Source organism: Ornithorhynchus anatinus, chromosome 2 (genome assembly GCF_004115215.2).
Source record: "Ornithorhynchus anatinus isolate Pmale09 chromosome 2, mOrnAna1.pri.v4, whole genome shotgun sequence".
NCBI lineage: Eukaryota > Metazoa > Chordata > Mammalia > Monotremata > Ornithorhynchidae > Ornithorhynchus > Ornithorhynchus anatinus.
In genome coordinates this window covers 60678909-60706041 of record NC_041729.1, presented here as the reverse complement: position 1 = coordinate 60706041, position 27133 = coordinate 60678909, and the positions used below count along the sequence as shown (strand labels likewise).

Here is a 27133-nt window from a genome sequence, read left to right as displayed (position 1 = left end):
GCTTCACTCTGACAGTGAAGAGGCAAGGTTTACTATACTCAACCACACAAAGGCAGGGCAAGATTACCAACAAAAACTACCAAACGTGATATGACAGAAGACTGCTGCAAGACCAGTACTGCAGATGGACCAGCCTGGTAGGCAGAAATAGGGAAAGGGGTTGCACTCCTTAAGCATGGCCTCATGAATATTGTGATAACAAGAAGCAGATTCAAAAACAGAAACAGTACCTTTGTACTAAAAACCCATTAAACATAGCAAAGATCTATCCTTAAGGGCAAACAATGCAGAAATGAGTTCAATATGTTTTTCAGCTATGTCTCAGATGTGAATATGTTCTTACACTCTTATGGCCATTTTTAAAAATTGGGGCAGTGGTATACACAATGCATACACACACACAAAATGAATGTATAAAGTATTTTTTCAGCCAGGTTTAAAATGTAGCATCTTCCTTAATGGTTCTGCTTGTGGCTGCTGTTTCGAACAATCAAGCTACACTACTACACAATGGTTTTGGACAAGAGAAACTTACCCCAAGATGAACTTACCCCATTAACACTGTAACCAGAATCACCATAAAGCAAGATCGGCAAAATCCGTTCATGTTTTGCAAAATGGAAATGCTCAGGAAAATCTTCTTTCTTGTATACATGTAAGTTGGGATGTGCATTTTTTAAGGCTTGGTAAATGCTCTCTTCCTTCCCCGGTTTGGGCAGAATCATGCCAAAGCCTCCATAATCCACTATATCAAATTTCACCAAGTCCTTGAATTTGATGTAGTTGGATAATTTAATTTCATTGGCTTCAGGCTGCTTTTTGATTGTAGTCATTCCATGATCTGATGTAATGATGACATTAAGTCTGTCCTTCAAGCCAGCCTTCTCAATAGCTTCTACCAGGTAGCCAATGGTTCGATCAATTTGTTGAATTATAAGTCTTCTTTTTTCTGTTTCTGGACCTGCCAGGTGTCCCACATTGTCTGGTTCTCCGTAGTAGAGGGTCACAAAATCAAATTCCTCCTTGGTGAACCAGTTCATAACGATATCTATGTTCTCCCGCCACTCCGTCTCGTTGCTGTCCGGATGAGTTAAAGACTCCACCAGGGACCTCTGGACAGCCTGACCACTGTAGTTGGCACCTCCCCCTGGGTAATGAAATGAGGCCGTTTTCCTCCCCTGCAGATATGAGGAAACATTACATAGAAGAGTCATTCTTTTTCACCATCCTGCTCTCAATGAAGGTACTAAATTGTAAACTCCTTGAGGGCAGGTATAATGTTTAGTTACTCTATTGCACTAAGTGCCTAGTAAATCGTGCTCTGCACAATAAGCACTCAACTATGTCAAGGTCATCAGTCTACAAGATAAACTTACATAAAGTTAAAAAAAGACAAGAATGTGTATTAAATCAATTACATGTCAAAATCATATCTCCCCACTCTTCAAGAACCTCCGATGGCTGCCCATCCATTTCTGCCCATCAGCTTCAAAGTATTCTATCTGATAGCCCCCTCCTCACTGACCTCCCTGATATCCTATGACAGCCCAGCCCTCACGCTTTGCTCCTCCAGTGTCAGCTTACTCACAGTGCCCTAATCGCATCTATCTCTCTTCTGACCCCTTTACCACATCCTCCCCATAACCTGAAACTTGCTCCCCCTCCATATAAACCAGACCATCACTCTCCCCACCTTCAAACCATTGTTAAGGACACGTCTCCTCCAAGAAGTCTTCCCTGATTAAGACCTCTTTTCCTCATCTCCCTCTCCCTTCTTTTTCATCTATTGCATTTGGTTCTGTGACCTGAGGGCATTGCTATTCATTCCACCCTCAAACCCACAGTACTTAAATACATATCTTTAAATAATAAGTTTTAAATTGCATATTTATATTAATGTCTGTCTCCCTCTATAGACTGTAAGCTCACTGTGGGCATGGAACGTGTTTGCTTACTTTGTTTTATTGTACTCTCCCAAGCATTTAGTACAATGCTCTGCACATAGTAAGTGCTCAATAAATACCATGGATTGATTGATTGGTTGAAAATTTCTACATTACTTGTAATTGCACTGCAAATATTTTTGGTCTTCCGTTGAGCAAGTGAACAGCACATGTTGGATGCTAGGTAATTTACAATCATCATTTGTGCCTTCATTTGGTAAAGGCAATTCTTGAAAGTTCATTGCTCACTTCTTGGAAACACTACACTCTATATGAGAATCCTCCAAAGATCATTTAATCAGCCAGTCAGTCATATTTATTGAATGCTTACTTGTGCAGTGTACTGTATTAAATGCTTGGGAGAGTACAATATAACAATTCCTCAGGCTCTGAGACAACCTAGAGTTGGGAATTTCTCTTATTCTTAAACATCTCCAGGAAAAAAGACACCATAATGTACCTCAGCTACTCAATCCCATTGATCATTTCTTTCCCTATGAAGATCTTCTTTATGTTACTCTACATTTCTTCCATTGCAACTGAAGATGCTTCCCAGGGAATGGCTTTCTCACTGAAGTGGTTGGGCTTCTTGATAAGTATGACAATACCACTTGCTCATAAATTATAAGCAAAAACCCTTAGTCATAATAGTATTAAGCTCTTACTGTGTGGCAGAACACTGTACCAAGCTCTGGGAAAGAGTACACAGGTGGGAATTAGACACGGACTCTGGCCCTTGAGAGCCTCATGATCTATGGATATTAGTTACGGAGAGGATACTGGAGACAGAAACACAAGGAGTGATGTAACAATAAAACGTTAAAACAGAATTAAACAGAAGGACAAATGCACAAAATAAAAATAACAGTCAGTAGTGTGTTGTGGCTAGAGGAGCAGAATTTCAGGCTCCTGGTAGCTCAGAGTCCAAGGCACAGCCACAGCCACAGCGACCACTATAGCAGCTGCTGGCCACACTGAGGTTTTGTGGAGGTATCATGCTTTGGGAGATTTCTCTTTCCTTCCGGGTAGTGGAAGGTAAGATGGGATGGAGGCTCCTCAGTGGTGCAGAGGAGAGCTGGTGCCTGGCCCTGCAGAGGTAACATAGCCAGATGTATTGTATGTTCCACTGTTAACATTCCAATATATCACATTTATTTAAATGATTAATTCATAACTCCTAAAGAGTTCATTATCAATTGACCATGGCTTCGTTATGAACCTAAAGGTTGCTAATTATTAATAACAATCCTGAAGTATTTTCTACTTCTCCAAAGACAATGAAAGCTTAAAAAATACTTCCAAAGTTATATCATGGACTAGACACAAATTTATTACTATAGGAGAAATGTGATTTGGTACGAAGAATTTTGGTGGTAAGACACTGTGGACTACCCCATCTTCCAGAAACGTTAGTCAACCTTGGCTTCACTGACTCAGTCCCTCCTGGTTCTCCTCTTATCTCTCTAGCTGTTCATTCTCAGTCTCCTTCATTGGCTCCTCCTCTGCCTCCCATCCCCTAACTCTGGGGGTCCCTCAAGGTTCTGTTCTGGGTCCCCTTGTAGTCTCCATCCACACCCACTCCCTTGGGTTCATTCCCACAGCTTCAACTACCACCTCTATGTGGATGAAACCCAAATCTACATCCTCAGACCTGATCTTTCTACCTCTCTCCGGCCTCCCATCTCCTTCTGACTTCAAGACTTCTCTCCTTAGATGACCTCTCGTCACCTCAAACTTAACATGTCCAAAACAAAGCTCCTTATTTTTCCACCCAAACTCTGTCCTCCACCTGACTTTCCCATCACTGTAGATGGCACCACTATCCTTTCTGTCTCACGAGCCTTTAACCTTGGTGTTATCCTTGACTCCTCTGTCATTCAAGCCACATATTCTACCCATCACCAAAACCTGGTTGGTCCCATCTTCACAACATAGCTAAAATCCATCCTTTCCTCTCCATCCAAACTGCTACCACATTAGTACAATCACTCATCTCACCTGGATTACTGCACCAGCCACCTTGCTGACCTCCCAGCCTCCTGTCTCTCCCCATTCCATTCCATACTTCACTCTGCTGCCTGGATCATTTTTCTACAAAAATATTCAGGACATGTCACCTCGCTCCTCAAAAAACTCCAGTGGTTGCCCATCTACCTCCACATCAAACAAAAACTCACCAATGGCTTTAAACCACTCCATCACCTTGCCCGCCCACCTCACCTTGCTACTCTCTTTCGACAACCCAGCCCACACACTTTGCTCCTTTAGTGCATAGCCTAGTGGATATAGCATGTGCCTGGGAGTCAAAAGGTCATGGGTTCTAATCTCTGCTCTGCCACATATCTGCTCTGTGGCCTTGGGCAAGTCACTTAACTTCTCTCTGCCTCAGTTACCTCATCTGTAAAATGGGGATTAAGACTGTGAGCCCCATGTGGGACAGGGATTTTGTCCAACCCAATTTGTTTGTATCTACTCCAGAACTTAGTATAGTACCTGGAACATAGTAAATGCTTAACATATACCACAATTATTTATTATTACAATGATTATAGTGCTAATTTTCTCACAGTGTCTCGATCTCACCTATCTTGGCTGCTGACCCCTAGCCTATGCTGCCTCTGGTCTGTAATGCCCTCTCTCCTCAAATCCGAGAGACAATTACTCTCCCCCTCTTCAAAGCCTTATTGAAGGCACATCTTCTCCAAGAGGCCTTTCCAGACTAAGCCCCACTTTTCCTCATCTCCCACTTCCTTCTTCATCGCCCTGACTTGCTCCCTTTGCTCTTCCCCCCTCCCAGGCTCACAGCATTTATGTACATATCTGTAATTTTATTTATTTGTATTGCTGTTTCCCCTCCTCAAGATTGTAAACTCGCTGTGAGGAGGGAATGGCAATGTTGATTGTTGTATTGTACTTTTCCAAGAACTTAGTACAGTGCTTTGCACACAGTAAGCACTCAATAAATACGATTGAATGAACTGGGAAATAGGAGTGATTGAAAGAGTGAGTGAAAGAAGTGATTGTGAAAAGAATATAAATAGCCTTTATCTCACAATATTGCTGGGAACTTTCCTACTATGTTGAATTGGAAAAAAAATGACATTGAAAGCAAAGTGGAAGCCCTGGGCTCTTTATATATGTTGCAAGAGTTTGTCTGTTCTATTGCCTACTAAAGTGAGCAATCCAAAAATGCAAAAAAATCATGGAAATGCTGTTACACAAGAAATGATAAAAAATCAAGTCCTTAAAATCATTTGCTGACAAATACTTGTGTTCAGTCACTGGCAGTTCAATCTTTGAGAACACCAACAATTACAAGTTAACTCTAATACTAGCCCTATTTCTGGTCCTAATCCTGACTTTAGGTCTCACCCTGGTCCTGAATCTGTACACTTTAAGCACTTGATATTGCCCCTACTCTCAGCTTCACAGGACTTATGTACATATTTTCTACTCATGTACCTCGATCTCATCTATCTGGCTGCCTTCCTCTTGTCAACATTCTGCCTCTGGCCTGGAACACCCTTCTTTTTCATATCTGACAAACAATTAACTTTCTGAAGGCACATCTCCTCCAAGAAGACTTCCCTAACTAAGCCCTCATTTTCCCATTTCCACTCCCTTCTGCCTCACCTTGACTTGCTCCCTTTATTCACCATTCCGGCCCCCAGCTCCACAGCACTTATGTAAATATCCATAATTTATTATTTATTCACATTAACGTCTGCTTCTCTGTCCAGACTGTAAGCTCACTGTGAGCAGGGAATGTATGTTATACTGTTGTGTTGTATTCTTCCAAGTGCTTAATATAGGGCCTTCGCACAGTAAGTGCTCAATAAATGAAACTGATTGATTGAAGTTAGTCTCCCCCTCAAGACTATGAGGTGCTTGTTGGCAGGGAACATGTCCACTAACTCTGTTGTATTGTCCTCCCCCAAGCACTTACTATAATACTCTGTACGCTGTAAGTGCTTAATAAGTACCACTGAGATTGGTTGATTGATTTAATTAGCATAGCAAGATAAAGTCACTAGTTCATTGTTTCTTGTTTTTGCAATATATTACCTTTTCTCCTATGCATTTTCTCTAAAATGAGTATAGATTTTTTTTTCAGACTAAACCTGTCTCATGGCTCTTCTGAAGGATTCTAATTAGCAATAATAATTATGGTATTTGTTAAGTGCTTACTATGTGCTAGGCACTACTACGCACTAGGGTGGATGCAAGAAAAGTGGGCTGGACACAGTCCCTGTCCCTCATGGTGTTTACAGTCTCAATCCCCATTTTACAGATGAGGTAACTGAGGCCTAGAGTAGTGAAGTGAATTGCCCAAGATCACACAGCAGAAAAGTGACAGAGGTGGGTTTAGAACCCAGATCCTTCTGACTCTCAGGCTCATGCTCTACACATTACATCATGCTGCTTCTCTAATTCCTGATGCTGAACAGATTAGAGGTCTACTGTGGGTCTTACCTTTAATTTTATCACCTCTTGTTAGTGTCAGTGTTTCTGTTTCTAATGCTGAGATGTTTTAGTGATGCCCAATATTTTCTGCATCAATCCCTCAGATGGGAAGTTCACATGAAGGAGTTTATTTTTGAAAGAAGCCCAAATGTTCCTTTCAAGAGAATGGCTGAGGATAGATGGAATCCATCAATTTGAAATCCACCAAGGAATGTAATTAGTAGGTGGGGGATACAGAGCAGTCTGGGTGCACTTCAGAATTTTGACCAACTATTCCAATACTAAATGGTCTATTTCTCCAGCACTCTACTGTAGGACTTCCAAAATACCTGGATTCAAGTTAAGTTGATTGTTTTAATGGTATTTGTGGAAAAAGCATGGGCTTTGGAATCAGAGGTCATGGGTTCGAATCCAGGCTCTGCCACTTGTCAGCTGTGTGACTGTGGGCAAGTCACTTCACTTCTCTGTGCCTCAGTTACCTCATCTGTAAAATGGGGATTAAGACTGTGAGCCCCACGTGGGACAACCTGATTCCCCTGTGTCTACCCCAGCGCTTAGAACAGTGCTCTGAACATAGTAAGCGCTTAACAAATACAAATACCAACATATTTGTTAAGCACTTACTACGTGCAAGACATTGTACTAATCAAGTTGGAAACAGTCTATGTCCCACATGAAGCTCACAGTCTTAATCCCTATTTTGTAGGTAAGGGAACTGAGGTACAGAGAAGTGAAGTGACTTGCTCAAGGTCACACGGCAGACAAGTGATTTTGTTTTGCGTGGCTCAGTGGAAAGAGCACGGGCTTGGGAGTCAGAGGTCATGAGTTTGAATCCCATCTCTGCCACTTGTCACCTGTGTGACTGTGGGCAAGTCACTTAACTTCTCTGTGCCTCAGTTACCTCATCTGTAAAATGGGGATTAACTGTGAGCCTCACGTGGGACAACCTGATTACCCTGTATCTACCCCAGCGCTTAGAACAGTGCTCAGCACATAGTAGCACTTAAATACTAACATTATTATTTCAAGATTGCTTCTCAGCCTGTTATTTTTGAAGGGTCTTGTTTATCCTATACCAAATAATGAATAGGTCTTCACCAGCACTGAGTAGAAGGAAGAATACTTTCACATTATTCTAGTGTAAAGCTTTGGACACTCGCTTAGTACAGTGCTCTGCACACAGCAAGCCCTCAATAAGTATGATTCATTGCTTGATTTCTTTCTTTGTTCTGTGTTTCACTGAGAAGGGTAAGACTTGCTTGGGGATTTGGCTGCCACAGAGAAATAGAACTTTGTCCAGTTTAGCAATCAATTGTTAATTTATCCCAGGCACCTGTAAGCCTTGATTGAAAATCGATGCCAGGGTAGTTCAACCTATTTAGTTCAGGCAGTCACACCACACCCAGGAGTGAAGGCGGGGGCTAGTTTTCAGTTCCCAACTCTCCATGGACTAAGGGGAGTAACAGAGGAAAGAGAGAAAGAGAAGAGAGTGAAAGGGGAAAATGAGTAGCTATTAGGGGAGAAGATAAGGAGACGAGGGGGAAAAATAAGGGATGGGGGCCTGGTAAATAAATTGTGGTATTTGTTAAGCGCTTACTATGTGCAAAGCACTGTTCTAAGCACTGGGGGATACAAAGTGATCAGGTTGTCCCAGGTGGGGCTCACAGTTTTAATCCCCATTTGACAGATGAGGTAACTGAGGCACAGAGAAGTTAAGCGACTTGCCCAAGGTCACACAGCTGACTAGCGGCAGAGCTGGGATTAGAACCTGTGACCTCTGACTCCCAAGCCGCACTCTTTCCACTGAGCCACGCTGTAGCTTGCCCAAGGGTGAGGGGAAGAAGGGTCACATTTGGGGAAGAAGGACCACTGTGGGGAAAAGATGAATCCCAGCAACGGGAGAGGGGATAAGATTTGCAAGGGAGGAAGAGGTTGTGATTGGCTGTAGAGATTAGTGGGTGAGAGAGGACTCATGGCAGGGAGAAGACTGAGGAAGGGAGTAGTTGTTGGAGAGGACCATGGGGATGGGGATAATGGTTTCTAGTGGAGAAGGGGCAAAGGAAGGAGACAGTGGATGCTCAGGAAGAGGGGAGTAGTTCTGGCTTCTCAAACATACCTCCTCTTCCTCTCTGCTTTCGTGCCCTCTTCCTGCCAGCTCCAACTGGCTCCTGCCAGCCTTTGGGGAGGAAGTGGAGAAATCCCCTTGCCCTTCAGTGGTGCCCATTCTCAGGTCTTGTAACCTACAGGAGTTCCTTTTCTCCTGCATGAGCTAAGTTTGACCAGAGTCAGAGGCAAGCAGCTCAATGCTCTCCTAAGTTCCCCAGCACTGCCAAGTGTGCCCAACGTTTTTCTTGCTCCCAGTTATCTCAGGTCCAAAGAGGTGGCAAGTGCCATGTGAATAGAAGCAGTGTGATCTAGTGGATAGAGCACGGGACTGGGAGTCAAAGGAGTTGAGTTCTAGTCCCGGCTCCTCCACCTGTCTGCTGTGTGACTTTGGGTAAATCACTTCATTTCTCTGTGCCTCAGTCACCTCATCTGTAAAATAGGGATTAAGACTGTGAGCCCCATGTGGGACAGGGGCCATATCCATCCTAAACAGCTTGTACCTATCACAGCACTTATAATGCCTGCTATATAGTAAGCGCTTAACAATACCAAGAAAAACAATGGGCCACAATCTTGAAAGCCACTTTGAAATTTGGGTTGGACCAAGAATGGAATCTGTTAAGCACTTACTATGTGCCAAGCACTGTTCTAAGCACTAGGGTAAATACAAGTTAATCAGATTGGGCACAGTCCCTGTCCCACATGATTCCCAGTCTGAATTCTCATTTGACAGATGAGGTAACTGAGGCACAGAGAAGAGAAGTGATTTGCCCAAGGTCACACAGCAGACATGTGGTGGAGCTAGGATTAGAACCCAGCTCCTTCTGACTCCCGGGCCCGTGCTCTATCCACTATGCCATGCTGCTTCTCACTTTATGAAATACCTTCAGCCACTGATCCCAGTCAGTTCAAAAGACAACAATTTAGAACCTGAGACTGTTCCAAATGAATACTTTCTTTGCTTGCACCCGATCATTGGTGATGTCCCGATGGAATATGGGCACAACTGTAGGCCCAGAAGAATGGATTGCCTGTTCAGAGACAGTCAAGGGATTCAATCAGCAAGGGTTCATCCTCTACCAAGGGCTCATCAATTATTGTGCAACTTGATAGAGTTCAACATTAGTCTTACTGAAAGAAAACCTTTCAGCTTTATGATAGGCTAATGCATCAATCTCCACAAAACTCTCTATAATAGAACAAGGGAAGCAACGGATTTATTGTTAACAAATGCACTGCAGAGATTACACACACTCCTGCCGCGGAGAAGACTTTTTCATTCATTCATTCATTCATTCATTCGTATTTATTGAGCGCTTACTATGTGCAAAGCACTGTTCTAAGTGCTTGGAATGTACAATTCAGTAACAGATAGAGACAATCCCTGCCCAATAATGGGCTCATAGTCTAAATGGGGGAGACAGACAGCAAAACAGAACAAAACAAAACATCATCAACAAGATAAATAGAAACATGGAGATATACACCTCATTAACAAAATAAATAGGGTAATAAATAATATATACAAATATGCACAGTGCTGAGGGAAAGGGAAAGGGGAAGAGCAGAGGGCAGGAGAGAAGGAAGGGGAGGAGAAGCAGAGGGAAAGGGGGGGCTCAGTCTGGGAATGCCTCCTGGAGGAGGTGAGCTCTCAGTCGGGCTTTGAGGAGGGGAAGAGAGTTAGTTTGGTGGATGTGAGGAGGAGGGCATTCCAGGACGGCGGTTGGACCTGGGCCAGGGGTCGATGGTGGGACAGACTCGAACAGGGGACCGTGAGAAGGTGAGCAGCAGAGGAGCAGAGTGTATGGGGTGGGCAGTAGAAAGAGAGAAAGGAGGAGAGGTAGGAGGGGGTAAGGTGATGGAGAGCTTTGGAAGGCAAACCAGGAGCAACAGAGTCATACTTATAGGGAAGCAGCATGGCCTAGTGGAAAGATCATGGGCCTAGGAGTCTGAAGACCTGGGTTCTAATCCTGCCATTTGTCTACTATGTGATCTTGTGCAAGTCATTTTGCTTCTCTTCCTCAGTTCCCTTATTGGCAAAATGTGGATTAAACCTTGTCCGCTCTCTTGCTTAGACCATGAACCCCATGCGTGATTTGATTATCTTGTATCTACCCCTTAGGAGACTACCTGGCATAATAAATGCTTAACAAATACCACAATTATTATAGTTCTCAGGGAGCTAGCCTATAACTGCCTGCATCCTCTAACTACAGGCATTGTTGCTTCAGCTCCTATGGGAGTCTGGAGTTTGACCCACTTCGTGGTGGACAAGAAGGAAAAGGCATAGCACACTGACAATAGCCTGTTCATTCCAGCTTCTCTCCTGCCTAATACCTTCAGTGACAAGCTACTTGCAAACTTAGCCAAGAGGAAGACAATTCAGATCATGAGTGATGAGTGGAAGGAAATAAACATTAATCCTAAATAAATGATGAAACAAATTCCATAAATAAGACAACTCCTGAGAAGAAAAAATGCTGTCAGGAACAAATCTGACAAAATAACATCTGAACAATGAGACATAGGGTTTAAAGGGAAATTAATGAAAAATATTCTGAGAAATGGGGAGCCCAATTAATCAATGGTATTTTTGAAATGCCTACTATACTCTAGTATTCTAGAGCTTGGGAAGGTATGATAGTGTTGGAAGACATGATCCCTGCCCTCAAGGAGTTTACAGTATAATAGCATTTATGTATGAATCTTTATACTCCTATTGTTTCCTCCTACCTTCATTTTATTTTAGCATTTGTCTTGCCCACTATACTGTACAGCATTAATAATGGTGGTCTTTGTTAAGCGCTTACTGTGTGCCAAGCACTGTAGTAAGCAGTGGAGTAGATACCAGACAATCAGGTTCCTCATGGGGCTCACTCTCCAAGTAGGAGGGAGAATAGGTATTGAATTCCCAGTTTGCAGATGGGGGGACTGACACACAGAGAAATTAAGTGACTTGCCCAGGGTTTCATAGCAGGCAAGAGGTGGAGCCAGGGTTAGAAGCTAGGTCCTTCTGACTTCAGGCCCATGCTCTTTCCATTAGGCAATGCTGCTTCTCACTGTTTTTCTTGCCTGGAAACTGGCTGTGGGACACTCCCTTTATCTTGGTCTAGTTTTTATCTGTGGGAAGCCTCCCTCTTTTGTTTCTCTCTAGCACATGGTCTAGATGCTATCAGCCAGTCAGCAGTATTGATCAAAGTCAATCAGTCAGACAATTGCATTTATTGAGCGCTTACTGTATGCAGAGCACCCTTCTAAGCACTTGGAAGACTACAATATAACAGACAAGTTCCCCACCCACAATGAGCTTGCTAACTAGAGGAGGAGACAAACACTAATATAAATAGATAAATTATATGTTCATATGAGTTGTAGGGATGGGAGGGGTGATGAATAAAGGGAGCAAATTGGGGTGATGCAGAAAGGAGATGAAGAAAAGGAAAAGAGGGTTTAATCAGGGAAGGTCTCTTGGAGGAAATGTGACTTCAATAAGGGTTTGAAGATGGGGAGAGTAATTGTCTGTAGGATATGAGGAGGGAGGGGAGTTCCAGGCCAGAGGCAGGATATGGGCGAGAGGTCTGTGGTGAGATAGATGAGGTCAAGGTATAGTGAGAAGGTTGGCATTAGAGGCTTTAAGTGTGCGGGCTGGGTTGTAGTAGGAGAGTACTACAGAAAAAACACAGAAAACCTCCTCACTTGGCTTCAAAGCTCTCCATCACTTTGCCCCCTCTTCATCTCCCTTCTCTCCTTCTACAGCCAACCTGCACGCTCCGCTCCTCTGTCGCTTACCTCCTCACTGTGCCTCATTCTCTCCTGTCCCGTCATCGACCCCTGGCCCATGTCCTACCTCTGGCCTGGAATGCCCTCTGCCAAACATCTGCCAAACTAGCACACTTCCCCCTTCAAAGCCCTACTGAAAGCTCACCTCCTCCAAGAAGCTTTCCCAGACTGAGCCCCCCTTTTCCTCTACTCCTCCTCCTCTCCCCATCACCCCTACTCCCTCCCTCTGCTCTACTCCCCTCCCCTTATTATTCTATCTTTTAATTAATGGTGTATATATTTACAATTCTATTTATTTATAATAATAATAATAATAATGTTGGTATTTGTTAAGCGCTTACTATGTGCCGAGCACTGTTCTAAGCGCTGGGGTAGTCATAGGGGAATCAGGTTGTCCCACGTGGGGCTCACAGTCTTAATCCCCATTTTACAGATGAGGGAACTGAGGCACAGAGAAGTTAAGTGACTTGCCCACAGTCACACAGCCGACAAGTGGCAGAGCTGGGATTCGAACTCATGAGCCCTGACTCCAAAGCCCGTGCTCTTTCCACTGAGCCACGCTGCTTCTCTATTTATATTGATGGTATTGATGCCTGTCTACTTGTTTTGTTTTGTTGTCTCCGCCCTTCTTGGCTGTGAGCCTGTTGTTGGGTAGGGACTGTCTCTATTTCTTGCTGAATTGTACTTTCCAAGGGCTTAATACAGTGTTCTCCACACAGTAAGCGCTCAATAAATATGATTAAATGAATGAATGAATGAGAGAAGCAAGGTTAGGTAAGACTAGGTGAGGTCATTGAGTGGTATAGTTTGGGTCTGGGTCTAGCTGCTGAGTGGTGATACAAAACAAGGGCCCCTATCCTTTAGGAGCTTGCTAATGATGGTGGAGTGTGTGCCTAGAAGACAAAAGTTTACTAGCTCTTTTCCATCCCATTCAGGAGCAGATATTTATGTGTTGAGCAGATCCTTCATTGCATTAAGGAAAGTGATAGCAACTCACTCTCCCAGTCTTGGAGAAAGAAGTCAGTTCCTCTGACCCATTCCCATGTTTTCTTTGTGCCAAAAGAACCAATTGTCTCAGTGTCACCTTTGACCTAGAAGCTTTGCTTCATTACTCCTTTGTGGTTTCCAGTAGCCCATGATTTGGCAAATATTCAATCATATAAATCTCCTGAATGTCATATTTGCTGTTAGTTTCTAAGTGGTCTAGCTCAAAAGCACATAAAATAAAGAGAAGCAGCAATTACTAGTGGAATGAGCATGGTTCTGGGAGTCAGAGGACCTGGGTTCTAATTCCGGTTCCACCATGTACAGTCCCATAGCACTTATGTTCATATACAAATTTTATTTATTTATATTAATGTCTGTCTCCTTCTCTAGACCATAAGGTCCTTGTGGACAGGGAATATGTCTACTAACTCTGTGATATTGTACTCTCCCAAGCGCTTAATACACTGTTCTGCACACAGGTAAGTGCTGCATAAATACAACTGACTGATTTACTACTGTGTGACTTTGGGCAACTCACTTAACCTCTCTGTGTCTCAATTCCCTCACCTAGAAAAGGTGGATTCAATACCTGTTCTCCCTCGTACTTAAACTGTGAGCCCTATTATGGGTTCTGTTATTCATTCATTTGTATTTATTGAGTGCTTACTGTATGCAGAGCACTGTACTAAATGCTTGGAAGATACATCTTGCACCTAAACAATGCTTAGTACAGTGCTTGGCATATAGTAAGTGCATAGCAAATTCCATAATTATTATTCTTAATTATTATTATTAAAAATAATGATTAGGCTAAAGCCCTGTAATCAAATCTATACCTATCGCACCCTGCTCGGCTATGATGTTTGTTTTCAGTACAGAGTTTGGCTTACAATAGGGTGAAAAAATTAGGGAATGTTCTTTCCACAACACAAGTGTGTTCTGTTGTAAAATAGCTCCCAAGTTGGCACAAGCAGATTTAGTGCAGTAAGAAACAGTTGTATACCGGTGTGTAACATCGGTCTCAGAACTACACTACATTGCTACATTTTCAGGTCTTTACCTTAGCCTAACTGTATCTATTAATACTTTGGGTGTTTTTAGGTTTTAGCAGCTTTGCAGTATTTAATACAGTAAAATAGCCATGAATGGCGAGAGTATAAGCATTCTGCCAGTGGTGGGTATAACAATAATATAGGAACTTGTATTAAAAAATTAGTCATGGTGGATTCTTGGAGCCATCTGCCCTCAATCTGGAGTAGAAAAGTGGCCTAATGGAGAAAGCATAGATCTGGGAGTCAGAGGACCTGGCTTTTAATTCCTGCTCCACTGCTTGCCTGCTATGTGACCTTGGATAACTCACTTTGCTTCTCTGGGCCTCAGTTTCTTCATTTAATATCTGTTCTATCTCCTTCTTAGGCAATGAGCCATATGTGGGGCTGGGACTGTGTCCAACCTAATCATCTTGTTTCTCTGCCAGTTCACAGTACAGTGTTGGGCAAATGCTAAGCACTTGACAGATGCCATTATTATTGATGACAATTCCCATTGAATCAATAGTTTTTATAAGTGTGATTTTCCTATATCATGAGGTTTCCCAAGAGCACAACACTTGCATTATAGAAGTCCCTTTATTCAGGCCTGTAGGAAGAGATGGAATCAAAGACAGCCTCCTGGCATGGCACCAGCTTCCTGGATTTTCCTCTGAAGTCAAGGTAAGGTCATATTGTAGAACAGAAGGAGCAAAATAGGAGCTTTTGCCAGAAAACGTTGTGGTGAAATTCCAGCCAAGCTGTCTCCAGCCCACACCTCTTCCTGTCATGATATCCAAGAGATCCCCAAGAGCTTCAAGAGATGAACTTCCTGGGAAAGGGCCCAAGTGTTCAGACCCAAGTGCTTAGTACAATGCTCTGCACACACTAAGTGATCAGTACATATGGTTGATTGATGGATTAATTGAGCCTACCTGTTTCTGGGCTGTAATCCACAGGGGCAGCACACCGTTGTCCCACCACTCAGTCTTGTTCTGTGTCACTTTATGGGAGAATTTCTTCAGCGTCTCTGTGTTAAACATCATGTTGTGAATGACTCCATGGTCTTCAATCCAGCGTCCTGGAGGGGGAAAGGAATTCATTCATTGATTCATTCAATAGTATTTTTTGAGCGTTTACTGTGTGTAAAGCACTGTACAAAGTGCTTGGAAAGTACAATACAGCAATCGGCTTCAGATGGTAAGCTAGTGAGGCAGCCGTGTCAGAGAGTTCAGCCTGAGAGGGAGATAGGGACCTGGTGGGAATGAAATAGCTTTGGAGCAAGGGCGAGGCTCAAGGATCCCTATGGAGAAATATTTTTAGGTGTGAGGATTTGGATGGAATGCCAAAGGATGTCATAGGGAATGGGAGGGGCAATACATTTTCCCCCACTTCAGGGCAGCCTTGTGCCTGAAGTCAACCATGGCCCAGGAGAAGGATATTTACAAGAATATTCAGCAACTATTATTAATTTTAATGTTATTTTTGTTATATTTGTTAAGCACTTACGATATGTCAGGCACTGTACTAAGCACTGGGGTAGATACAAGCAAATTGGGTTGGACACAGTCCCTGTCCCACGTGGGGCTCAATCTCCATTTTACAGATGATGTAACTGAGGCACAGAGAAGTGAAGTGACTTTCCTAAGGTCACACTGCAGACAAGTGACAGAGCCAGGATTAGAACCCAGGTTCTTCTGACTTCCAGGCCTGTGCTCTATCAACTACACCATGCTGCCTCTTTAACAATGCCTGTTAAAGATAAGCATTTAACAAATACCATAAAAAAGAATGGAGACAAATATGCTGCATTGGTGGGAAGCTCCAACCCAGAGAAAATAAAGGCTGTTTGCTCTCTGAATGAATAATTTGCCTACGAGAAGAAGCAGTGAGGATTCTGTTCCCTCCCTTAGATTGTAATCTCTTCATGGGCAGGGAGCCTACCAATTCTATTATATTGTACTTTTCCAAGAGCTAAGTACAGTGTTCTACACACAGAAAGTGCACAATAAATATCATTGATTGATTGATTTCTTCAGTAAGAAAGGAGATGGGAATTTGAATTTGGTTCATTTTCTTCCCAGGTGTTAAGGTGATCTATATATTCTATTCTGATAGAGAAGAACAATGTGTTGGAATGGGTTTTAAAAATGGGATAGCTAAGGTATTTAGAAATAGTGACTACTCTCGAGTGACTTATCTGTAGAGGAGTTGGTGGCAGAAAAAGGATTGGTATCGAGGAGAGAATCCACCCTGCAGTAAAACAGTGTTCCCACTGAGTCAGAAGGAGGAAGGAGGTGGGCCAGTTTGTATTTATTCCCTCAGTTTGTGTCACAGTGACATTAGATTCTCTAAGGCTTGGCTAGTTTGCTGTCCTAGTACCACAGACTCCTGTGGCTGGAAGAGGGTGAAAAACCATCTGTATCATTTCTCTGCCTCTAGAAAGGGCAACATCTAAACTATTTAGGCAGATGAGAATATCCTGTTTCCATTTATTCCAGAGAAGATATTCCACTAACCTTCCCTAATGTTTAGTTTTGACCAATTCTGATTTGAACTCCTTTGTATTGTACTTTCCCAAGCACTTAGTACAATGCTTTGCATGCCAAAAAAGTTCAATAAATATCACTGTTGACTGAGAATCATACACATACCTGTTCTCTCTCCCCATTAGACAGTGAGCCTCATGTGGTACAGGGCCTGTGTCTGCCTTGATTATCTTGTATCTACTCCAGCAGTTAGTATAGCACTTGACACATACTAAGAGCTTCTCAAATTCCATAATTATTAATATAACAATAATAATTTGGTTTGTAGGAAGGCTTTGTATTTTGAATCTTGGAGCACTTAGATCCTTGATTTAGATTACCCAAGAACCTCAATCTCATTTCCACTATAAAATATGGAATCATTTGATTCAGCTCCCTACAGCCTTCCACCTGAAACAGGAGATTTGGAAGCAGCATTTCTAACATTTTTTCCCAGAGACTCTCTCCTGCCCCTTGGGCATGCAGGGCCTCACAGCCTCTCTCTAAGAGGGACAATCCAGGATATGGCTTGACTCTGGATCCTCAGCCCCAATAATAATGATGGCATTTGTTAAGCACTTACCACGTGCCAAGCACTGTTCTAAGTGCTGGATGCTGCTACCGTGACAGAGAGGGTGAAGGGAGTAAGTTCTTGGACTTCCACATGAGCTGGCGTCATGAGGGACCACAGCCTGACTCAATCAATGATATTTATTGAGCACTTACTGTGTGCAGAGCACTGTACTAAGTGCTTGGGGGAGTACAGTATCACAGAGTTATTAGACTCATTCCTTGCCCACAAGGAGCTTACTGTCCAGATGACTCAGATCAACAGTCATCATTATTTATTGAGGGACCATGTTGTGCTATTTGAATTTGGAGCAAAGTCTGTGTCTCAAGGGCTGTCTCCTTTTAGCCATTCTTGATGAATAAAGACAATCAACTTTTTCTGATGGAATACTGTGACTTTTTTCTTTTTCATCAGGGCTGGGATCCCACATTTTTGCCTTTTGTTTGGCTCAGATGACTGGCAGGGGTACAAGTACAGGTAGGATGGCCATTTATCTGCTTTTTAGCTGGTCTGTTCTTTAGGCCATACTGATATAGACCCATCTGCCTTTATATCTGCCTTTTTTAATGGTATTTGTTAAGCGCTTACTATGTGCCGGGCATTGTTCTAAGCACTTGGGTAGATTCAAGATAATTGGGCTGGACACAGTACCTGTCCCACATAGGGCTCATAGTCTTAATCCCTCTTTACAGATGAGGAAACTGTGGCCCAGAGAAATTAAGTGATTTACCCAAGGTCACACAGCAGGCAAGTGACAGAGTCAGAATTGGAATCCAGGTCATTTGACTCCTTCCTTCCTTCCTTCATTCATTAATTCATTCAATTGTATTTATTGAGCACTTACTGTGTGCAGAGCTTAGTACAGTTAGTAAACTTAATACACATAATAAGTGTACTAAGCCCTGTTCTCTTGACATCCCCCTAGACTGTACATTTGTTGTGGATGGGAAATGTGTCTATTGCTATACTGTACTCACCCAAGTGCTTAATACAATGCTCTGCTGACAGTGAGCACTCAATAAATACAATTGACTGTGCTCTTTCCACTTGGCTAGGCTATCTTTTATTTATTTAATTATTTTTTATTATAATCACCCAGTCTTCCTTGGCTTCAGCTCTTGCTCCTCTTACCAGAGCCTAGGAAGCAGAGCTGTTGTTGACAGGGGCCTGTGAGGGGGATCATAATGGTTCAGAGGTAGTTGTGTGTGGGGTCAACAGTCATCAATCAATCAATCAATCAGTCATATTTATTAAGTACTTACTGTATGCAGGGTGCACAAGGTACTGTATTATGTGCAGAGCACTGTACTAAGAGCTTGGGAGAGTACACTTTAAAAGAGCTGGTAGACACATTTCCTGCCCACAGCGAGCTTACAGTCTAGAGGATGAGGCAGACATTAATATAAATGACTAGAGAGGGGTGAATAAAGGGTGCAAATCCAAGTGCAAGTCTGATGCAGAAGGGAGAGGGAGAATAGGAAATGCGGGCTGAGTCGGGGAAGGTCTCTTGGAGGAGATGTGCTTTTAATAAGGTATTGAAAGTGGGGAGGGTGATGGTATATGAAGCAGGAGGGCATCCCAGACCAGAGGCAGGACGTGGGTGAGAGGTCAGCACCAAGATAGATGAGTTCAAGATACAGTGAGCAGATTGATAATAGAGGAGCGAAAGTGCAGTGAGGCAAGTGCTTTAAAGCCTATGGTATGGAGTTTCTGTATGATACTGAGATGGCAGGGCAACCACTGGAGGTCCTTGAGGAGTGGGTAAACATGGACTGAATGGTTTTGTAGAAAAATGATCTGGGCAGTAGAGTGAAGTATGGAGTGGAGTAAATATGTTTGTCCTGGTGAGGCATTCTGGATTCTGTGCATTTCTTTAGAGAACCTCTTGAGTCTCCTTAAGATGCCATGGTGTTATGTTACATAAACCTACATGACACACCCTTTAGACTTACCAAAGCCTGATCCACACATCACCGAGGTTGAGGCATGAGTGCAGTGGTCCCAGGTGGGGAGTCCCTGCTAGGGTTATATCATTAGTGGGGAAGGTTTTCAGTGGAGGAACCAGCTAGGGCATCATACATGGTGGATAGACACAGCTGAGAATCCTGAAAAATAGCTGGCAAACATTGGCAGCCACAATGGCAGAATGAGAGGGGACGTGTGGCTCCTGGCACAAGTCATGACACAACATCGGTGCCTCTTTGCCATCACTCAAGCCAAAAATAGGTTCTGTATACAAAACTCCTGGGTGCACTTGGCAGTGTGATGCAGTCTTGCCCATCTACTCACTTGTTGCACGCTATGGTCCGGGGGAATCCAGCTGGTGGGGAAGGGAGAGTCCTGCAGCTGGTGCTGCACAAACTGCCATCACTATATATCAATCCCTGGCAGGGTCTGTGTCCTCAGTTAATACCACATGGTAAGAGCTTAAAATATACCATTAAAAAAAAATTGGAACCTGGACCCTTTTACTCCCAGGCCAGTGGTGCTAGATTGTGGTGCTTCTCAAACTCTAATACAGCCTTTCAAAAACAGTATACTGCACACAGTAAGTGATCAGTAAATACCACTGATCGATTAGCTCACACTTTTTTTCTTAATGTGCTTATTTCCTTCTCTCAGTTTACATTTACACACACACACATACACACAGTCATACACATTTAAAGTTTTTGAAAATGATGCTTCTCACACTGAGATCTCACCCCTGGAAGTGTGTCTGGCTGAAAAGAACAGTACATTCTCACACTTCCTCTGCATTATTTGCATATAAAGATAGATTAAGTGTTTAGTATAGTGCTCCAAAAACAGTAAGCACTCAGTTAATACCACCAAAAGATTGATTCTCATTGAACTATCAAATTTTTCCCATACCATACAGAACCTATCTCCGTTTTCCAGTCTCCTCTGGTATCCTGAACTCTGGAAGTCTTTAATTGAGCAGAGCAAACTCTCTTCTGATTGCTGCTCAGCAGGCTCATCTGTCCACTGAAGTGGGGGTCCCAACAATCAACTGCTAGGTATTGTGGTTTGAGGCTGTGCTTCCCTATATCTTTATATCCCTTGTTCTGACCTCCTGGCTTATGTGAGTTCCCATCCGGTTAAACATTCAGCAACTGCTCTGGTATCCTGCTGCCATTCATTCTTCTCACATATCTTGCCCAGCAGAAATGTGTAGCTGTGAGCAGCAAATTGATGCTGGTGAGCTGACTGTAGTCCAGGACATCATTGCTGTTAATCTTGTTCTGCCATTTGATGATAGTGATGGTAATGCTGGTGAAACCAGTTTAGAAGCTGGATGTGTCTTATTGCCTTAAAGGAGGCTGACCCCCACAACAGCCTATTGGCTTTCAAGTTGGCATGGAGGTTGATGTTCTGTTGTTTTTTTTAATGGCATTTGTTAAATGCTTGCTATTTGTCAAGTACTGTTCTAAGTGCAGGCGTAGATACAAAATAATCAGGTCAGATGCACAGTCCCTGACCCACATAGGATCCACAGTCTTAATAGGAGGGAGAACAGGTATTTAATCTCCATTTTGCAGATTATGTAACTGAGGCACAGAGAAGTGATTTGCCCAAGGTCACACAGGAGGCAAGTGGTGAAGCAGTATTAGAACCCAGGGCCTCTGACTCCCAGGCTTGTGCTTTCCACTAAGCCATGCTGCTTTCCCATATTGTTGTCATCACAAACTGGCATGCAGTCCAAGAGTCATGGTGTCTTTTTAAAATCTGTTTTTGACCTCTATGTCCATCCATCCATCATTGCCTAGTGTGCCGATTTGGAAGCAGAATCCTTCTCGTTTTTGGGCAGGGAACAGGTCTGCTAATTCCGTTGTATTGCTCTCTCCCAAGTACAGTGCTCTGCAAATAGTAAGTGCCCAATAAATACCACTGATTGATTGATTGTGAGGGGTCATATCTGACAGAAATCAGCATCCCAGACTTCTGGTTGGGGCATGAGCTCTGCTTTGAATGAAACTCCTGGATAATGGAGTCCAGTTCTCCTGGTCAGAGATGGTGATGGACAAGTTGCAAAGGCTTTAAGAGTTGCTGCTCTGGGCTTAGAGGGATGGGATGGGAGGGAAGGATCTGTGCCCTGATCTTGTCGGTCATTCCACTAACTCCTTTCCCATAGCCCGGAACCCCTTCCCCCTCCATGTATGCCAGATCACCTTTCTCTCCACCTTCAAAGCACAATTAAGGTCTGATCTTCTCCATTAGGTCTTTCCTGATTAAACACTCTATTCCCCGGCTTGCTCTCCCTTCTGCATCATATATACACTTTGGATCTGTGACTTTTGGACTTTTAATATTCACTCCACCCACAACCCCACAGCCCTTATTACACACCTTTAAGTTATTTTATTATAAATTACTTATTTATTCATATTAATGTCTGTCTCCCTCTCTAGAGAGTAAGCTCATTATGGGCAGGGAACATGTCTGCTAATTCTGTTATATTATACTCTCCCAAGCACTTAGAACAATGTTCTGCACATAGTAAGTGCTCAATAAATACCACTGATTGATCGACTGTTGGAGGAGCCCAGAGGACTCCAGAATTTTTTTTAAATGGTATTTGTTATGCACTTATTATGTGCCAGGCACTATTCTAAGGGCTGCGGTATTTATAAGGCATTCAAGTTCGACAGTCCATGTCCCACATGAGACTCACAGTCTTAATTCCCATTTTACAGATGAGGTAACTGAGGCACAGAGAAGTGATGTGACTTGTCTAAGGTCACACAGTGGACAAAGTGGACAATGGTGGAACCGGGATTAGCACCCAGGTCCTTCTGACTCCCAGGACCGTGCTCTATTCAGTAGGCCTTACTACTTCAAGATGTGTGTCTTGAGCGTTCCCGAGATGTGTGACTCGAGCTGCCCCCTGAGATGTGTGACTTGGGCTGCCCTCCAGCATCATGTAACCTGAGGGGACATGTTGACAAGGTACTTACCCACCTCTTGATCCTACCAATATGGCCCCACTTGGGACCTGACAAAGATGGCGCCTGAACTGGGCCTTCCTAAGGTGGCCACCCCCATCGATTCCCTTCATCAGAAGGGGTGTGAGGGAGGTGCAGTCCTAATTGACTCTCTCCACCTCTGCAGTGTTCCCTGTTGCTGTGCAGGAGTGGCAGCCCTCTTTTCCTGTATTTCTCTGCCCTATGAAGGGGAAGGAGCAGGGAGAAAGGGGAAGATTATGTGGGGCCACATGCTTGGAACGCTGCTCTAGCTCCCAGGAGCTGCCCTAGTGACCCTGGCTCTCCTGCCACCGCCTGCTCACATTCTCCTAGCTGAGTACAGCCTCTGGGAAGAGGCAGCTCTTGCTGGGTAGTCTGCTCCCTACCCAACCACAGCAAGGCCGGCTCTTAAAGGGGGCATAACCCTTTACTTGCCTCAGTCCCAACTAGGGGCAGGGAATGAAGGGCAGAGAGAAAAGACCGGCTGTCCTCCAGATCAGGGATGGTCGTGGGATCCTCTGCCTTGCCTTTCCACCCCTGGTTCTGATGAATTTTCTGTCCAGGGCTGGAGCCCTGCAGAGGCCAAAGGGGACAAATGTGGTGACGGGGAGAGGGTGAGGCAACAGAGAAGCTCTGGCTGCAGCTTTGTGGTGTGGAAGAGGAGCGTGGCCTAATGGAAAGAGCACAGGACTGGGAGTAAGGACTTGGATTATAATCCTGATCCTGTCACTTGTCTGATGTAGGACCTTGGGCAAATCCCTTAACTTTTAGGTGCCTCAATTCCCTTATCTGCAAAATTGGGATTCAATACCTGTGCCCCCTCCTACTTAGACTGTGAACCCCATGTGGGGGCTGATGATCTTGCATTTACCCCAGTGCTTAGTACAGTGCTTGGCACAAAGTAAGTGCTCAACAAATACTACATTATTATTATTCTCATTATTATTGCCATCATTATTATCACTGCTCGTGGTGGAGAGGAATGAGGGCTGCCACCAGGGCAGAGTCTGTGGTGATGTCCTACATCATGTGGGAGCCACCAAAATTGAAAAGCCCTGATGTCCACAGGGGTCTTAATCTGGTTTTAACCTAATCATTAGAGAGTGCAGTGCAAACTCTCATGCAAAGGAAATCAGTAGGACCCCTGAGGGCTAATTAAAGAGAAAGTTATTTAAGATGGAGTTGGACTTTGATTCATGATTTGCCTGGTCATACCAAAGAACTGAGGAGATGAAAGATTACCTCTAGAGGAATGACAATAGTCAGGAATGTACAATACTTTTGCTGTGCCACACTGTTTTTTTTCAGCAAGAAGAACATCTCTGTGCAGCTTCTAACCCCTACAGTCTCAATGGTAATCAATCAATATAATTTATTGAACACTTACTTTGTGCCTAGCACTATACTAAGGGCTTGGGAGAGTTGGTAGACACATTTCCTGTCCACACCTCACTCAAATGCTGTCTGGCCAGGTACTTCTCTCCTCACCAAGCTAAACAAGGCTTTGGGTGCCGAAAGATCCTGACCTTCTTGGGGTTTGAACACAAGCAGCCAATTAGGAACTTGTGCTAGAGGGGGGTGGTTTTCATGTGCGCTCTGCCGTTTCCCGCTGGCAGATAGTGTGCTGGGGCCGGGCAGCAGAGGCAGAGTTAGGGCTACTGTTCAAGAAACCCAGGGAAAGTGGTGGTCCTGGAGTCTTGCAAAGTTGAAGGATGTGTGGCCCCTTCCTCCTCACCCCTTCTTTTTTCTTCCATTAGAGTTCCAAAGCTTAAGGCCTAGGCCTATAGAAAGGGATCTTGATCCAGAAACGTGAGCAGGGGACCAATGCAGAAATAATTTGGGAGTCAGATGGCCTTAAAAAGCCTTATTCGCAGATATAGTGGGACTCTGCTAAGCAGACCCGAACAAGGAATCGTTGCTGTCCTCCAGGATTGGTCTGAGGACTGACAACGAGATTCTTGCTGTCAGGGAGGGCCTGTGCATCCCATCAGTCTGGACAGCGCAGAGCAGGACATGAGGAAGCCCCTCGAGAGCAGGGAAAGCAGGCTTCTGGTTACACCCTTGTTCTTAGTCTTACTCCTGCTATTTGCAAAGAGTTTCATCTGTCTATCCACTCCATTAGACTGTACACTCCTGAACGGCAGTGATTGTGTGTCTTGCTTCTGTCATTCTCTATCAAATGTTTAGTAGAGTAATAATAATAATAATGAGAATTGTGGTATTTGTTAAGTGCTTACTGTGTGAGCTAGGGAAGCAGCATGGCCTAGTGTGAGCCTGGGAGTCAGAAAGACCTGGATTTTAATCCCAGCTCTGCCACTCATCTGCTGTGTGACCTTGGGCAAGTCACTTCACTTCTCTGTGCCTTAGCTACCTCATCTGTAAAATGGGGAATAAGACTATGAGCTCCATAAGGGATGTGGATTGTGTGCAACCTGATTAACTTATATCGACCCCAGCAATTAGAACAGTGCTTGACACATAGTAAGTGCTTAACAAATTCCAAATGTGCCAGGCATTATATTAAGCACTGGGGTGGATATAAGCAAATTGGGTTGGGCACAGTACCTATCCCAACTGGGGCTCACAGTCTCAATCCCCATTTTGCAGGTGAAGTACTGAGGTACCGAAAAGTAAAGCGACTTGCCCAAGGTTACACAGCAGACAAGTGGCAGAGCTGGGATTGGAATTCATGACCTTCTGAATTCCAAGCCCATGCTCTAACCACTCTGCCATGCTGAGTACTATGGGACAGAAATGTGTCTGCCCATTCTGCTGTATTGTACTCTTCCAAGCACTTAGTACAGTGTTCTGCACATAGTAAGAATTCAAAAAATAGCATTGATTTTTCTGATTCATATTGATAAATAGTCAGTGCTGAAATTCTAATCGGAACATCAGTGGCCCCCACCACGCTGATGGCTTTGCAGGGGGCAGAAGGAAGGGTGTCTCATCAGCCACCAAAGAGGAAGTCAGAAATGCAGCTCATCATCTTGGGGGAGAATAAAATGGGGTGACAGAGACTGATGGCTTAAGAGACAGCACACTTTAGAGGCTGGATGGCAAGGGGAGGGGTTGGGTGGTACAGCCCTATCAAGCCTGGTCCTCCACTGTCACTATTGTGAAGTAGGTGGAAGACCAGTGTGTCTGGCACATAGTAAGTGCTTAACAAATACCATAAGAAGATTAAAAAAGACCATGCATATAACCAGAAGCAGTATAAATAGGTTAGGATGAGTGTTGTTCCTAAAGATCGGAGCTAGGAGGATCTGACTAGCCATTTGGGAATGACAGGAGGCTCTTTCAAAAGTGTTCTCTTTCCACTATCATTTTCTAGTTGAGTGTTTGCTCACTGTTTTTATTTTTATTGTTTATTTTACTTTGTAGGAGATTTGTTAAGCGCTTACTATGTGTGAAGCTCTGTACTATGTGCTGAGGTAGATACAAGTTAGTCAGGCTGGACACAGTCCTTGTCCCACAGGGGGCTCACAGTCTTAAACCCCATTTTACAGATGAAGTAACTGAGGCCCAGAGATGTTAAGTGACTTGCCCAAGGTCACATATCAGGCAAGTGGTGGAACTGTGTTTAGAAACCAGGTCCTTCTGTCTTCCAGGTTCATGCTCTATCCACTAGGTCATGTTACTTCTCTTTTTACCTTCCCCTACCCTCTTTCTGTGCATTCATATTTAGTTGAATTTCTGGATGCTTAAAATAATCTGCTACTTGGAAAGAGTAAGCTGGAAAAAATTGAAAGCTGATCTTATTTTTTTTAATGAGCTATTATCAGAACTAGAGGCATGCAGAGCAATATTTCTCTGAATAATAATAATAATAATGTTGGTATTTGTTAAGCGCTTACTATGTGCCGAGCACTGTTCTAAGCACTGGGGTAGCCACAGGGAAATCAGGTTGTCCCACTTGGGGCTCACAATCTTAATCCCCATTTTACAGATGAGGTAACTGAGGCACCGAGAAGTGAAGTGACTTGCCCAAAGTCACACAGCTGACAAGTGGCCGAGGCAGGATTCGAACCCATGACCTCTGACTCCAAAGCCCGTGCTCTTTCCACTGAGCCACGCTGCTTCTCTAATACATTTTAGGCAAACTGTACTCATCCTTCCTTAGAAAAACTGTGCAGGACTGGCAAATGGCTAGACATTCCTGACTTCAGTGGCCTCCCTAAAGGAAGTCTACCAGCCCTTGGCCATCCTGACTGCTGCAAGAAGCCACAAACTATAGTAAGACAGGAGCAGTCACCCTCAATCAGTCAACCAATGTCATATTAATTGAGTGCTTACTGTGTGCAGAGCATTGCACTAAACATTTGGAAGAGTTCAAAAGTAGAGAAATTAGCCATGATCCCTGTCTACAAGAATCTTATCATTTAATATTAAAATAAATTATGGATAGAAGAAAGCAACAAAGTATGAGCTATAAGTGCTTAGGGGATATGGATCCAATGCAGAGGTGACACAGAATGAAGAGAGAATTAGGTTGGGGAAATGAAGGGATAATCGGGGGGCTTCCTGGAGGAGATATGATTTTTAATTGGGCTTTGACGAAAGGGACAGAGGTGCTCTGTTGGGTATTATTAATTTTTTTTCTTCATCACTTTTATTCCCAAAGTTCTACATTTTACTTATCTAATTAGTTACAGGCAGGAGGAAGGGCATGAGCAATGGGCCAGGAAGGAAAGAGATGAGATCTAGGCTTAGTGAGTAGGTTAGTTTTAGAGGAGAGAAATGTATTGGCTGGGTCTGAATG

The 27133-nt window shown here is 43.7% G+C and overlaps 1 protein-coding gene across 1 annotated transcript in view; it reads right to left on the bottom strand.

Annotated features, from left to right (window-relative positions):
• Positions 1 to 27133, bottom strand: part of LOC114818249 (ectonucleotide pyrophosphatase/phosphodiesterase family member 7-like) — a 147798-nt gene that overhangs the window by 30532 nt on the left and 90133 nt on the right. The window contains exons 7-8 of the mRNA XM_029083251.1: positions 15244 to 15389; positions 552 to 1178 (exon numbers count right to left, since the gene is read on the bottom strand). Of these exons, the coding sequence (XP_028939084.1) occupies positions 552 to 1178; positions 15244 to 15389 (773 nt within the window). The remainder of the gene's footprint in view (positions 1 to 551; positions 1179 to 15243; positions 15390 to 27133) is intronic.